Here is a 15,442-nt window from a genome sequence, read left to right on the forward strand (position 1 = left end):
CAAAACTTCAAACTGGGAGAACTCTCTGTTCATCTGTGAAAAGCAAACAGATTTTATTTATTGAGACCTTAGGAACAAAGCAGCCCCTTTTAACTAGTAGCCTTGGGAATAGGAAACATTAATAACAGTTCATAGAATGTACTCTTTTGGGTCTTTGTCCAGAAGTGACTAAAATATCCAAGATTCAAACCTGGTTTTGTTTGTTTTTAATAAGATTCATGTGAAATGTTTGTTTCATTTTCGTCATCCTCATCATTGGTGAGAAAGGGAAGCTGGAGGGACCAGTAGTAGTAGAAGGGCAGTGGACAGAGAAAGTATTGAGACAAGTGGACAAATGGAGAAATGCCAGAAGGGGTCACTGAAGTAGAAAAGTGAGTGGCCAGGTCAGAAAATAAATCTGCAGAGCCAAGTTCTGAGCAAGAGGTTAGAGCCGCAGAGTCTACCTCGCAGATGGACCCCAATGGCTCTTCCCCCCAGAAGGAAGGTCAGTGTGGCATAAAGGATCACATAGGGTTCCCTTGACTTTGATTTCACTCTGTATCTTAGTTTTTCTGCTAGGTGTGCCCACAGGTGGGAGGGCTTATTGCAGTTCTCAAAAACCATTTTAGGTAGGGCAGGGAACTGGCTAATGAAAGCAGCTGCCTGAGGAGAGATTTCATGATCAAATTTTTTTAAGGGAAATAATAATACTTCAAGAAAATGATTTTTTTCACAATTTAAGATGTTGATTTAAAAAATAGACTTAAAATAGGTTACTCTATGGACATAAATTCAACCTTGCATTGGCTGCATTCAGAATAATAATCCAAAGTCTTCTCACAGGATAGTGTCATGGGAGAGCACTGGCAGAGCAATCTGGGTTCTAGACCCGCCTTTGCCCTTTGCTTACTGTGTACATCTCTATCCAGCTGTATAGTGAAGGGTTTGGGACTTGAAGGTCTCTTGCTGTCAACGCTTACATACTGACATGTTCTTTGGGTCTCTGAGGTTTTTGTAGATCCTAACCTCAGTTACACTGTAATTTTGATTTATAGAGTAAGATGAGTGGGGTGAGGGAGCTGCTATATGGAGTCACATTGAGTATTAATATTGGTGGCAGAAGATCAAAAGAGGCTTGGGGGCTTCCCTGGTGGCGCAGTGGTTGAGAGTCCACCTGCAGATGCAGGGGACACGGGTTCGTGCCCCGGTCCGGGAAGATCCCACATGCCGCGGAGCGGCTGGGCCCGTGAGCCATGGCCGCTGAGCCTGCGCGTCCCGAGCCTGTGCTCCGCCACAGGAAAAAAAAAAAGAGGCTTGGTATAAACCCAACTGAGTATAAACCCTCAGTTACTGCCTACTTTTGCCACTAGATGGCGATCAGACATTTGAAAGACTTAAGAATTGACTAGCTAAGACCCTGATGGACCATCTTAAGAAATGAAGAAACTGTCAGCCAGGGCTGTAACTCATGTGTGTCTTAAGCCCTGTCAAACTAGTCAGCAGTAGTTTTAGCAGTGAAAAGGTAGAGTTACCTATAGTTTATACCTTAGGTAGAGTTACCTAAGGTTAAGAGTCTTTTATCAAAGAGGGGGATATGATAAAATCATGATGCATGTAAAGTAAGCAACAGAGAATTGATGAATTCATCAAATACCAGTATACTTGAGTGAAGGACCATTCTTTTTTAAATTTAATTTCATTTTTTACTGAAGTATAGTTGAATTACAATGTTGTGTTACTGCTGTACAGCAAAGTGACTCAGTTATACATATATATACATTCTTTTCCATTATGGTTTATCACAGGATATTGAATATAGTTCCGTGTGCTATACAATAGAACCTTGTTGTTTATCAATTCTGTATATACCAGTTTGCATGGTATATATACCATGCAACCCCAAACTCCCAATCCAACGCTCTCCCACCCACCTCCCCCTTGGCAACCGCCAGTCTATTCCCTATAAGGACCATAGTTTGAAACCTTAAAACTGGTAAAGATAAAGAAAGAGATGTAAAAATGGTGTTAACACTAGAGGTGCTGCCACGTGGAAATATAAAAGTTTTTAGTTCAACAAGTTAGAGTAACGCTATGCATGCAAGGTCTATCAGTGAACATTAAGGGAAACGAGAAATGCTTAGAGAACATCTCTGAGCTCTGGATGTGACATCAAGAGAGACAGCTGAGCCCTTCTATATCAGCGGTTAGCAAACTTTTTCTGTGAAGGGTCAGAAAGCAAATATTTTAGGCTTACCAGCCAGTTTAGGCTTACTGTCCACTCAACTCTCCTATTATAGTGTGAGGTAACCATATACAATATGTAAATGAATGGGTGTGACTGTGTTCCAATAAAACTTTACTTACAAAAACATGCAGCGGGCAAGATTTGGCCTGGGTGCCATAGTTTGCCAACCCATTTGTGGGTGAAAGCTAGGGTCCATAACTAGTTCTCCTTTCTAGGCCTCAGACTCTGGCTTCTGTCAAACGAGTTGGATTAGCTGATCTCCGACATTTTTCAGATTTTGTGTCCTTTAGTACCTCTCTCTGAAGCTAAGTGATCCACAAGGCTGACCCAGAGTGATATTTCTTTTATTTTTAAGATCAAATTAAAAAAAAAATCAAGCTTGAACAAATTTGTAAGTTTCTAGAGCAGAATTTCTCAACCTTGACACTATTGACATTTGTGGCTGGATAATCCTTTGTTGTAGGGGAGCTGTCTTATGCATTGTAGGATGTTTAACAGCATCTGTAGACTCCTCTACCTACTAGATGTCAGTTCAGTAGAACACCCCAACCCCCCCGTGTTATGACAACCAAGAATGTCTCCAGACATTGCCATATGCCCCCTGGGAAGCAAGATTACCTCCACTTGAAAACCACAGCTCTAGAGACTTTAAGAGTAACTGGAAGAATAACAAAAATGGAAATCAGGCCATGTAACCCAGGACGGCCACCAAGATAATAAACATACTTCTTTAGGAACAAGGCCAAAAAAGCCAAAACCAAGAGGAACCAAGAGGAACAAGAGGAACAAGAGGAACAACCAGCATATTAGAAAGAGAATGGCAGGGAATTCCCTGGTGGTCCAGTGGTTAAGACTCGGTGCTTTCACTGCTGAGGGCCCTGGTTCCACCAGGAAACTAGAATCCCACAAGCCTCTCAGCTCAGCCAAAAAAAGCAAAGCAAACAAAAAAAAGAAAAGAGAAGGGCAATGAGATTTTTATTCACCCAGTTAAGAGGGGCTGGAAAGTTGGTAGCAGATGACTTTTTTTTTTTTTTGGCTGCACCAGGTCTTAGTTGCCACGTGTGGGATCTTCAGTTGCTTGCAGCATGAGGGCTCTTTTAGTTGCGTCATGCGGGATCTAGTTCCCTGACCAGTGATCGAGCCCGGACCCCCTGCATTGGGAGCTTGGAGTCTTAACCATTGGACCACCAAGGAAGTCATGGTAGCAGATGACTTTTTAATATTGATTTAGATCATTTTATTGAAAGTGTTCCTGAAACCATTGAACCAAAATAGAGGGCTACCTATAATGGGTAGCTGAAAAGTCAAACTAAAACAAAGAAACATGGATGAAGAGAAATATAAAAAAGACTACTATTAAAGAATACCAAGAATATTTACTTTTCACTATTTTATATTATTTGATGAGATCTCTAACAGAAAGAATTCATACTGGGTGAATTCATTAGCCCTTATCTATGGGTCCTGGGTATTTTGTTTTGCTTTGGATAAATCAAGTGTGGTTTATTCCTACAGTAGAATATTATTTAGTAGAGAAAATGTAGTACAGCTTTATACAACTACATAGATGGATCCTTGAAGCTAGGTTTTAAGTGTCAATAAAGCTGATCCTTTAATAAGTCTAGATCACGTAGCCAGCTTGGAAGTTAGTTGCAAATAAAAGCCAAAATCATCTCTATTCATTAATAAGGGTGTACTTGTTTTCCATCTACCTTTTATTTATGCCCATATTCTTTTAAGAATTTATTCTCTTCCAAGTGTGATATTAATCATAGTCTACAAGCCCTGATTATCCAAATAGCATTGTACAAGGAAGTTTTTGTTTGTCTTGTTTTGTTTATTTTCCTTACAATGACTTTAACACAGTGTGATATTTTCCGAACAGTGATCTAAGAGATCTAAAAACATTAATTCTAGTCTCAGATTCTACTTTTGACTTGCTCTGTGACCTGGGGCAGTCTCTCCCCTGCTAAGGAAATGGTTTCTTTATCTGTAATATGGTAGAGAGATTCCCCAACTCTGGCCCCAGGATGGCTGCATAAGAATCATCTTTGAGGCCTTGTTTTAAATTTAGATTTCTGTGCTTCATTCCCAAATTCCAATTCTGTAGTCTAGGGTAAGGCCTAGGAAGCCCAGGTGTTCTAGTGCATGGCCAGGTTTGAGAACAATTAGTGGTGATCTCCAAGGTCCTTTCAACTCTAAAATGCAGTGGTTATATGAAATATGTATTTCCCTAAATAACCTTTATTATATTATTTTCTGAAAGCTTTTTTATGTTCTACAAGAAACAATTGAGATTACTACATTGTACTTTCCCCACATACACACATTGGTACAGCTTTACATAAACTTGGTTTGCTATAATGTGGTCAGCTTATGGCTTGGGTGATAATCTTGATCCCCAAAATGTATTAGAAGATGGTTTCTCTTTTCACCAGAATGCTATATCATAGTTTCTTTGTTTTTAATCTTGGATTTAGAGAAGGATTAAATAGTTTGATATCCTGATTTCCATATAACTATAAAAGTGGAATAAAATTAGAAATTCTATGTGGTTGTTAATTTCTGTTTTTTTTTCCTTTAATTTACAGAATGCTCTTTTCAGTTGCATTAGCAGAAATGAAAGTAAGTATATTGTTGATGGTTATACAAGCAATCCAAAGAGAAAAACATGGTTTACAGAATATGATTTAGCTGTTATAAATATTGCCAAAACTCTGACATTATAACTTAGGCTGTTACTAAACCGTCTGAAGGAATGTGTACAGCAGGATTCTGATAGGCTCTTTCCTCTGGAGTGTTTGGGCCATTCATGAATTCTAACAATTCCCATGTCCTAATTACAGATTTACAAAGCAGATGTCAGTGCTGGGTGTTTTAGAGGAAGATCATGCCCCACTTGGATAAACAGGAAGTTGAGCACTCCCACGTAATATAACGTAATATAATTGCAGCACTAGCTGAGGGCTGCCTCTCAGTTCATTCAGCAGATATTCACTGACTACTTGCTCTGTGCAGGGCAGATGCACACCTGTGGGAGACACAACCTGTACACAAAGAACTCTGGGACATGGTGGGTATGGGATAGAGTTACTGATAAGGTGCCGCGGGAGTTCAGAGGAAGGAGGGATCACATCTTGCAGGGGCGCTTAGAGGTGACTTCATGGAGTTGGTAGCTGAACTGGGCCTTGAAGGATGGACATGATGTGAGCAGTAGAGATTGGAGGAAGGGAATTCCAGCTGAAGGGAACAGCGAGAGCAGTTGGAGATGGGGAAACACATGTGAGGAGTAAAGAGTTGTTAGGTGAGCTTGGCAGTGGGGTGTATTAAAGTATAAGAAACATTAGCTGTCTGTACTTTATCTTCTACTCTTTCTAACTGGGGTTTAGTTCAAGATTTTCCAGATAGCCTTTAGCACATAACCCTATATCCTCCCACACTGAGGAAGCCAGCCTAATTGGGGCATCAGAAGACAGGCATCTTTGTCCTATTCTCACTTGTCTCCTCTGTCCTCAGCATCCCTCACCCCTGCCCCCAGTTTTAGCTTCATTGAGGTTGACAATGATAAATGTAGCCATTAATGATTGTTCTTTGTGATTAAAATGAACAATTCAGCATTGAACAATGTAAGTTTGTTAGTAATTTCAAATCAGAAACTTAGCTGGCACAATAGGTATGAAACAGTTTCCTTGTCCAGGAAAGAGGCTTGTCTTACTATCAGTGTAGTCCTACTTTAGTTCATTTGTATATGATTTTATCATTATCATTATTTCTGGAAGTCGCCTGAGTTCCCTGCTCATTCCTTGGTCTGTGGAATCCACCAGAAACCTGATTCTGGTTCCTCTATAACCATCCCTAATTATTATCAGAGGTTTCCTACCTGCCATTTTCTTAACCTTTTCCAGCCATACCTCTACCCTTTTGGCTCCCTTCAGCCTCCCACAGACCCCTTAGCCTCTCCTATGAGGACCTCTTGTTCTTCATTATAAATCCCACATCTGCACCCCCAGCCACTCATCCTGCTCTTCCCAGATACCTTAAATAGTCCACCTTGATTTTTAAAAATACATACGTCCAGAATCGTTTATTCCAAATGTGGGTTTTACTTTTCAGTGTTGAAGCAAGTCATATCAGTTTTGAGGTGAGCACTTTCAATTTAGGCATAGTCTTGGAGATTTTCAAACAGTATAGAACTTTAGGGATTTTGTTTCAAGATGGACAGTTATATAATTTGCAAATTTATGAAGTGGTCCTGATATCTCTTGGTTTTTACTGGTCCTATTTTATAAATGTGAGGTATTTGGGGTTTTGTTTTATTTTGATATGTTTGATTTGGTTTGCTTTGGTTTGCTTTGTTTATGAATCTCCACAGATCCAACGTGGAAGGAAGCTGTTCCAGTGGTTCTCAACATGGGTGCTATTAGCATTTTGGGAGACAGTTTCGATTATATGAGACTTTCCTGTACGTTGCACAGCCCTGACCCCCATGTGCTAAATGCCAGCAGTCATCCTTAAGTCATCATGAAAACCAGAAACACTTCCACATGCATCCAAATTCTCCCAGGGGCTGGTACTGCTCCTGCTGAGAACCACCGCATTATAGACTATAAGTTGACAAATAATGACTTTCTCAGACCAGTGAGCACCTGAATGTCCCCATGGCCATGCTTATAGTAGTGCTGACTTTAACTACGTGTCTTCTATGGCATGGTTTTATTTCTGAAATTCAAAAAGACACATATTGTTCCATCATTATTATGATGATTTAATGTTAGCAAATAGCTGATTTCATTTCAATGTAATCTTTTTTTTTCCCCTAGTGGGCTCAGTTTGTTGCAGTTATGCAGGCCATCACACAAACTGCCGAGAATACTGTCAAGCCATTTTTCGAACAGACTCTTCTCCTGGTCCTTCTCAGATCAAAGCAGTGGAAAATTATTGTGCCTCTATTAGTCCACAATTAATACACTGTGTAAACAATTATACCCAATCTTATCCAATGAGGAACCCAACAGATAGTAAGTAAAAGCCACATATTCCTCTCATTTCAATCTTTGGTAAAATAATTTGTAAAAAAAACGAAGTAAATTCTTGAAGATATCTACAGTCTGGGTCATTTGGGAAATACCAGGCTTCCTTTGGTCTTTAGATTTGGCAGACTGGACATTATCATCACAGCTAAAAGATGCCGAGAAAGACAGGGCTGTCAAGGGTATGAAGAAACAGGCACTCTCTATTCTGAAGTGGGAAAATTCACTGGTATGGATACTTTAAGAGGGAAAATTGGGTTATGCCCATGAGACTTTCAAATAATCATACCTTTTAATCTAGCAATTCTATTTCTCAGAAATTATCCTTCACAAAAACTCACAAATTTTCAAAAATACATCTATACATATAAAGGATGTTTACTACAACATTGCTGGTATAGAGAAAAATTTAAAATGACCTAAACATCCACCAATAGGATATTGATTAAAGTTGATTAAATAAATTATATATCTGTAGAATAACTACATTATACAGTCAACATACTGGAAGATGTATTATGTAAATCAGTGAAGTTAGAACACTCCCTCACACAATACACAAAAATAAACTCAAAATGGCTTAAAGACTTAATTATATGACATGATACCATAAAACTCCTAGAAGAGAACATAGGAGAAACCTTCTCTGACATAAATTTTAGCAATATTTTCTTAGATCAGTCTCCCAAGGCAAAAGAAATAGAAGCAAAACAAACAAATGAGACCTACTCAAGCTTATAAGCTTTTGCACAGCAAAGGAAACCATAAACAAAATGAAAAGACAACCTGTGGACTGGGAGAAAATATTTATAAACAACACGACCAACAAGGACTTAATTTCCAAAATATACAAACAGCTTATACAACTCAATATCAAAAAAGTAAACAACCCAATCAAAAAATGGACAGAAGACCTAAATAGACATTTCTCCAAAGAAGACATACAGATGACCAGCAGGCACATGAAAAGATGCTCAATATTGCTAATTGTTAGAGAAATGCAAATCAAAACTACAATGAGTGAGAGGGCAGACAGCAGAAGCAAGAAGAACTACAATCCTGCAGCCTATGGAACAAAAGCCACATTCACAGTAATATAGGCAAGATGAAAAGGCAGAGGGCTATGTACCAGCTGAAGGAACAAGATAAAACCCCAGAAAAACAAGTAAATGAAGTGGAGATAGGCAACCTTCCAGAAAAAGAATTCAGAATAATGATATTGAAGATGATCCAGGACCTCGGAAAAAGAATGGAGGCAAAGATCGAGAAGATGCAAGAAATGTTTAACAAATACCAGAAGAATTAAAGAACAAACAAACAGAGATGAACAACACAATAACTGAAATGAAAAATACACTAAAAGGAATCAATAGCAGAATAACTGAGGCAGAAGAACAGATAAGTGACTTGGAAGACAGAATGGTGGAATTCACTGCTGCAGAACAGAATAAAGAAAAAAGAATGAAAAGAAATGAAGACAGCCTAAGAGACCTCTGGGACAACATTAAACGCAACAACATTTGCATTATAGGGGTCCCAGAAGGAGAAGAGAGAGAGAAAGGACCCAAGAAAATATTTGAAGAGATTATAGTCGAAAACTTCCCTAACATGGGAAAGGAAATAGCCACCCAAGTCCAGTAAGTGCAGAGAGTCTCATACAGGATAAACCCAAGGAGAAACACGCCGAGACACATAGTAATCAAATTGGCAAAAATTAAAGACAAAGAAAAATTGTTGAAAGCAGCAAGGGAAAAACGACAAATAACATACAAGGGAACTCCCATAAGGTTAACAGCTGATTTCTCAGCAGAAACTCTACTAGCCAGAAGGGAGTGGCATGATATACTTAAAGTGATGAAAGGGAAGAACCGACAACCAAGATTATTCTACCCAGCACAGATCTCATTCAGATTCGATGGAGAAATCAAAAGCTTAACAGACAAGCAAAAAGTAAGAGAATTCAGCACCACCAAACCATGTCTACAACAAATGCAAAAGGAACTTCTCTAAGTGGGAAACACAAGAGAAGAAAACGACCAACAAAAACAAACTCATAACAGTTGAGAAAATGGTCATAGGAACATACATATCGATAATTACCTTAAACATGAATGGATAAAATGCTCCAACCAAAAGACACAGGCTTGCTGAATGGATACAAAAACAAGACCCATATATATGCTGTCTACAAGAGACCCACTTCAGACCTAGGGACACATATAGACTGAAAGTGAGGGGATGGAAAAAGATACTCCATGCAAATGGAAATCAAAAGAAAGCTGGAATAGCAATACTCATATCAGATAAAATAGACTTAAAATAAAGAATGTTACAAGAGACAATGTTACTAGGAAGGACACTACATAATGATCAAGGGATCAATCCAAGAAGAAGATATAACAATTATATATAATATTGTAAATATATATGGTGCACCATAGGAGCACCTCAATACATAAGGCAACTGCTAACAGCTATAAAAGAGGAAATTGACAGTAACACAGTAATAGTGGGGGACTTTAACACCTCACCTACACCAATGGACAGACCATCCAAACAGAAAATTAATAAGGAAACACAAGCTTTAACTGACACAATAGACCAGATAGATTTAATTGATATTTATAGGACATTCCATCCGAAAACAGCAGATTACACTTTCTTCTCAAGTGCGCATGGAACATTCTCCTGAATAGATCACATCTTGGTTCACAAATCAAGCCTCAGTAAATTTAAGAAAATTGAAATTGTATCAAGCATCTTTTCTGACCACAATGCTATGAGATTAGAAATCAATTACAGGGAAAAAAACGTAAAAAACACAAACACGTGGAGGCTAAACAATACGTTACTAAATAATCAAGAGATCACTGAAGAAATCAAAAGAGGAAATCAAAAAATACCTAGAGGGCTTCCCTCGTGGCACAGTGGTTAAGAATCCGCCTGCCAATGCAGGGGAAACGGGTTCAAGCCCTAGTCTGGGAAGATCCCACATGTCATGGAACAACCAAGTCCGTGTGCCACAAGTACTGAGCCTGCGCTTTAGAGCCCGTGCTCTGCAACAAGAGAAGCCACCGCAATGAGAAGCCAGTGCACCACAGCAAATAGTAGCCCCCGCTCACCTCAACTAGAGAAAAGCCCGGGTGCAGCAACAAAGACCCAGTGCAGCCAAAAATAAAATTAATTAATTTTAAAAAAATCATTAAAAAAACCCCTAGAAACAAATGACAGTGAAAACACGACAATCCAAAACTTATGGGATGCAGCAAAAGCAGTTTTAAGAAGGAAGTTTATAGCAATACAAGCCTACCTCAATAAACAAGAAAAATCTCAAATAAACAATCTAACCTTACACCTAAAGGAACTAGAGAAAGAAGAACAAACAAAACCGAAAGTTAGTAGAAGGAAAGAAATCATAAAATCAGAGCAGAAATAAATAGAAACAAAACAATAGCAAAGATCAATAAAACTAAAAGCTGGTTCTTAGAGAAGATAAACAAAATTGATAAACCATTAGCCAGACTCATCAAGAAAAAGAGGGAGAGGACTCAAATCAATAAAATTGGAAATGAAAAAGAAGTTACAACAGACACCACAGAAATACAAAACCTCCTAAGAGACTACTACAACCAACTCTATGCCAATAAAATGGACAACCTGGAAGAATTGGACAAATTCTTAGAAATGCACAACTTGCCAAGACTGAATCAGGAAAAAATAGAAAATATGAACAGACCAATCACAAGCACTGAAATTGAAACTGTGATTAAAAATCTTCCAACAAACGAAAGTCCAGGACCAGATGGCTTCACAGGTGAATTCTATCAAACATTTAGAGAAGAGCTAACACCCATCCTTCTCAAACTCTTCCAAAAAATTGCAGAGCAAGGAACACTCCCAAACTCATTCTATGAGGCCACCATCACCCTGATACCAAAACCAGACTAAGATACTACAAAAAAAGAAAATTATAGACCAATATCACTGATGAATATAGATGCAAAAATCCTCAACAAAATACTAGCAAACAGAATCCAACAACACATTAAAGGGGTCATACACCATGATCAAGTGGGATTTATCCCAGGTATGCAAGGATTCTTCAATATATGCACATCAATCAATGTGATAACCATATTAACAAACTGAAGAATAAAAACCATATGATCATCTCAATAGATGCAGAAAAAAGCTTTTGACAAAATTCAACACCCATTTATGATAAAAACTCTCCAGCAAGTGGGCATAGAGGGAACCTACATCAACAAAATAAAGGCCATATATGACAAACCCACAGCAAACATCATTCTCAGTGTTGAAAAACTGAAAACATTTCCTCTAACGTCAGGAAGAAGACAAGGATGTCCACTCTCGCCACTTTTATTAAACATAGTTTTGGAAGTCCTAGCCACGGCAATCAGAGAAGAAGAAGAAATAAAAGAATACCAATTGGAAAAGAAGAAGTAAAGCTGTCACTGTTTGCAGATGACATGATACTATACACAGAGAATCCTAAAGATGCCACCAGAAAACTACTAGAGCTAATCAATGAATTTGGTAAAGTTTCAGGATACAAAATTAATGCACATAACTAATAAGAACCTGATATATATTTTAAAAAACTCAAAAATTCAGAAAAAAGAAAAAATGCACAGAAATCTCTTGCATTCCTGTACACTAATGATGAAAAATCTGAAAGAGAAATTAAGAAAACATTCCCATTTACCATTGCAACAAAAGGAATAAAATACCTAGGAATAAACCTACCTAGGGAGACAAAAGACCTGTATGCAGAAAACTGTAAGACACTGATGAAAGAAATTAAAGATGATACCAACAGATGGATAGATATACCATGTTCTTGGATCGGAAGAATCAATATTGTGAACATGACTATACTACCCAAAGCAATCTACAGATTCAGTGCAATCCCTATCAAATTACCAATGGCATTTTTTACAGAACTAGAACAAAAAATCTTAAAATTTGTATGGAGACACAAAAGACCCCAAATAGCCAAAGTAGTACTGAGGGAAGAAAACGGATCTGGAGGAATCAGGCTCCCTGACTTCAGACTATACTACATAGCTACAGTAATCAAGACAATATGGTACTGGGACAAAAACAGAAATATAGATCAATGGAACAGAATAGAAAGCCCAGAGATAAACCCATGCACCTGTGGTCAACTAATCTATGACAAAGGAGGCAAGGATATACAATGGAGAAAAGACAGTCTCTTCAATAAGTGGTGCTGGGAAAACTGGACAGCTACATGTGAAAGAATGAAATTAGAACACTTCCTAACACCATACACAAAAATAAACTCAAAATGGATTAGAGACCTAAATGTAAGACTGGGCACTCTAAAACTCTTAGAGGAAAACATAGGAAGAACACTCTTACATAAATCACAGGAAGATCTTTTTTGATCCACCTCCTAGAGTAATGGAAATAAAAGCAAAAATAAACAAATGGGATCTAATGAAGCTTTTGCACAAAGGAAACTACAAACAAGATCAAAAAACTCTCAGAATGGGAGAAAATATTTGCAAACAAATCAACGGACAAAGGATTAATCTCCAAAATATATAAACAGCTCATGCAGCTCAATATTAAAAAAAAACTCAATCCAAAAATGGGCTAAAAACCTAAATAGACATTTCTCCAAAGAAGACATAAAGATGGCAAGGAAGCACATGAAAAGCTGCTCAGGGGCTTCCCTGGTGGCGCAGTGGTTGAGAGTCCGCCTGCCGATGCAGGGGACACGGATTCATGCCCCAGTCTGGGAGGATTCCACATGCCGCAGAGCGGCTGGGCCCGTGAGCCATGGCTGCTGAGCCTGCGCGTCCGGAGCCTGTGCTCCGCAACGAGAGAGGCCACAACAGTGAGAGGCCCACATACCGGAAAAAAAAAAAAAGAAAAAAAAGCTGCTCAACATCACTAATTATTAGAGAAATGCAAATCAAAACTATAATGAGGTATCACCTCACACTGGTTAGAATGGGCATCATCAGAAAATCTACAAACAACAAATGCTGGAGAGGGTGTGGAGAAAAGGGAACCCTCTTGCACTGTTGGTGGGAATGTAAGTTGATACAGCCACTATGGAGAACAGTATGGAGGTTCCTTAAAAAACTAAAAATAGAATTACCATATGACCCAGCAATCGCACTACTGGTCATATACCCAGAGAAAACCTTAATTCAAAAAGACACATGCACCCCAATGTTCATTGCAGCACTATTTACAATAACAAGGTCATGGAAGCAACCTAAATGCCCATCGACAGACGAATGGATAAAGAAGATGTGGTACATATATACAATGGAATATTACTCAGCCGTAAAAAGGAATGAAATTGGGTCATTTGTAGAGACATGGAGGGATCTAGAGACTGTCATACTGAGTGAAGTAAGTCAGAAAGAGAAAAACAAATATCGTATATTAACACATGTATGTGGAACCTAGCAAAATGGTACAGAAGAACTGGTTTGCAGGGCAGAAATAGAGACACAGATGTAGAGAACAAATGTATGGACACCAAGGGGGGAAAATAGCGGGGGATGGGGGATAGTGTGATGAATTAGGAGATTGGGATTGACATACATACACTATTATGTATAAAATGGATAACTAGTAAGAACCTGCTGTATAAAGAAATAAAATTCAAAAATAAATTTTAAAAATAAAAAAAGAAAACTACAATGAGAGAAGGAAAAGAACTACACCTCACACTAGTCAGAATGGCTGTCATCAAAAAGTCTACAAATAAATGCTGAAGAGGGTGTGGAGAAAAGGGAGCCCACTGACACTGTTGGCGGGAATGTAAATTGGTACAGCCACTATGGAGAACAGTATGGAGGTTCCTTAAAAAACTACAAATAAAGTTACCATATGATCCATCAATCCCACTCTTGGGTATATTTCTGGAAAAGATGAAAACTAATTTAAAAAGATACATGCACCCCAATGTTCATAGCAGCACTGTTTACAATAACCAAGGCATGGGGCTTCCCTGGTGGCACAGTGGTTAAGAATCCGCCTGACAATGCAGGGGACACAGGTTCGAGCCCTTGTCCGGGAAGATCCCACGTGCTGCAGAGCAACTAAGCCCATGTGCCACAACTACTGAGCCTGTGCTCTAGAGCCCACGAGCCACAACTGCTGAAGCCCTCGTGGCACAACTACTGAAGCCCACACACCTAGAGCCCGTGCTCAACAACAAGAGAAGCCACCACATTGAGAAGTCCGTGTACCGCAACGAAGAGTAGCCCCTGCTTGCCGCAACTAGAGAAAGCCTATGCGCAGCAACGAAGACCAAATGCAGCCAAAAATAGTTAAATAAGATTTATTTTAAAAAAAAGTAGCCAAGGAATGGAAACAACCCAAGTGTTCATCAACAGATGAATGGATAAAGAAGATGTGACATACACACACACACACACATACTCACACACACACACAATGGAATATATTACTCAGCCATAAAAAAGAATGAAATAATACCATTTGCAGTAACATGGATGGAGTGGAGATTATCATACTAAGTGAAGTAAGTCAGACAAAGACAAATACTAAATGATATCACTTATATGTGGAATCTGAAAAATAATACAAATGAACTTTTTACAAAACAGATAGACTCACAGACATGGAAAACAAACTTATGGTTACCAAGGGGGAAGGGGGGTGGGGTGAGGGATAAATTAGAAGTATGGATTAAGATGTACACTACCATATACAAAATAGGTAAACAACAAAGATTTACTGTATAGCACAGGGAGCTATATTGAATATCTTGTAACAACATATGGAAAAGAATAAAAAAACCCCAACATATATATGTATAACCGAATTACTTTGCTGTGCATGTGAAACTAACACAATATTGTAAATCAACTATACTTCAATACAAAAAAAAAAAAGATGTATGTTTACAGAAGTCCAAGATGTAATAAGCAAAAAAAAAGCAAGTTTCAGAACTAAATGTGTATAGTAAGGTACATTTTTAGTTATATACCTATTTGTTCCACATTATATGGATATACTTTTATATATATACTTTTATAATAAAAACATCAATATAAATGAGATCCTGATACTTTTAAAAAAGTAGGGCCTCCTAATGAACTTGCATGTTATGGGGTCTTCAAAATCTCAGCTTTGGAAAGCCTATAATCCACTT

At 38.3% G+C, this 15,442-nt stretch overlaps 1 protein-coding gene across 5 annotated transcripts in view; it reads left to right on the forward strand.

The window, feature by feature from the left end:
* The window catches only part of RECK (reversion inducing cysteine rich protein with kazal motifs), a 72,573-nt gene that overhangs the window by 25,807 nt on the left and 31,324 nt on the right, over positions 1 to 15,442 (forward strand). For 3 of the 5 annotated variants that reach the window (XM_004271423.3, XM_033431105.2, XM_049711013.1), the window contains 2 exons: positions 4,816 to 4,849; positions 7,045 to 7,242. In XM_004271423.3, the coding sequence (XP_004271471.1) occupies positions 4,816 to 4,849; positions 7,045 to 7,242 (232 nt within the window). Of the gene's footprint in view, positions 1 to 4,815; positions 4,850 to 6,596; positions 6,687 to 7,044; positions 7,243 to 15,442 lie in introns of all 5 variants that reach the window. The other 2 variants (XM_033431102.2, XM_033431104.2) reach the window with 1 other exon arrangement.

This window comes from Orcinus orca, chromosome 6, assembly GCF_937001465.1.
Source record: "Orcinus orca chromosome 6, mOrcOrc1.1, whole genome shotgun sequence".
In the NCBI taxonomy this organism is placed as follows: Eukaryota; Metazoa; Chordata; class Mammalia; order Artiodactyla; family Delphinidae; genus Orcinus; species Orcinus orca.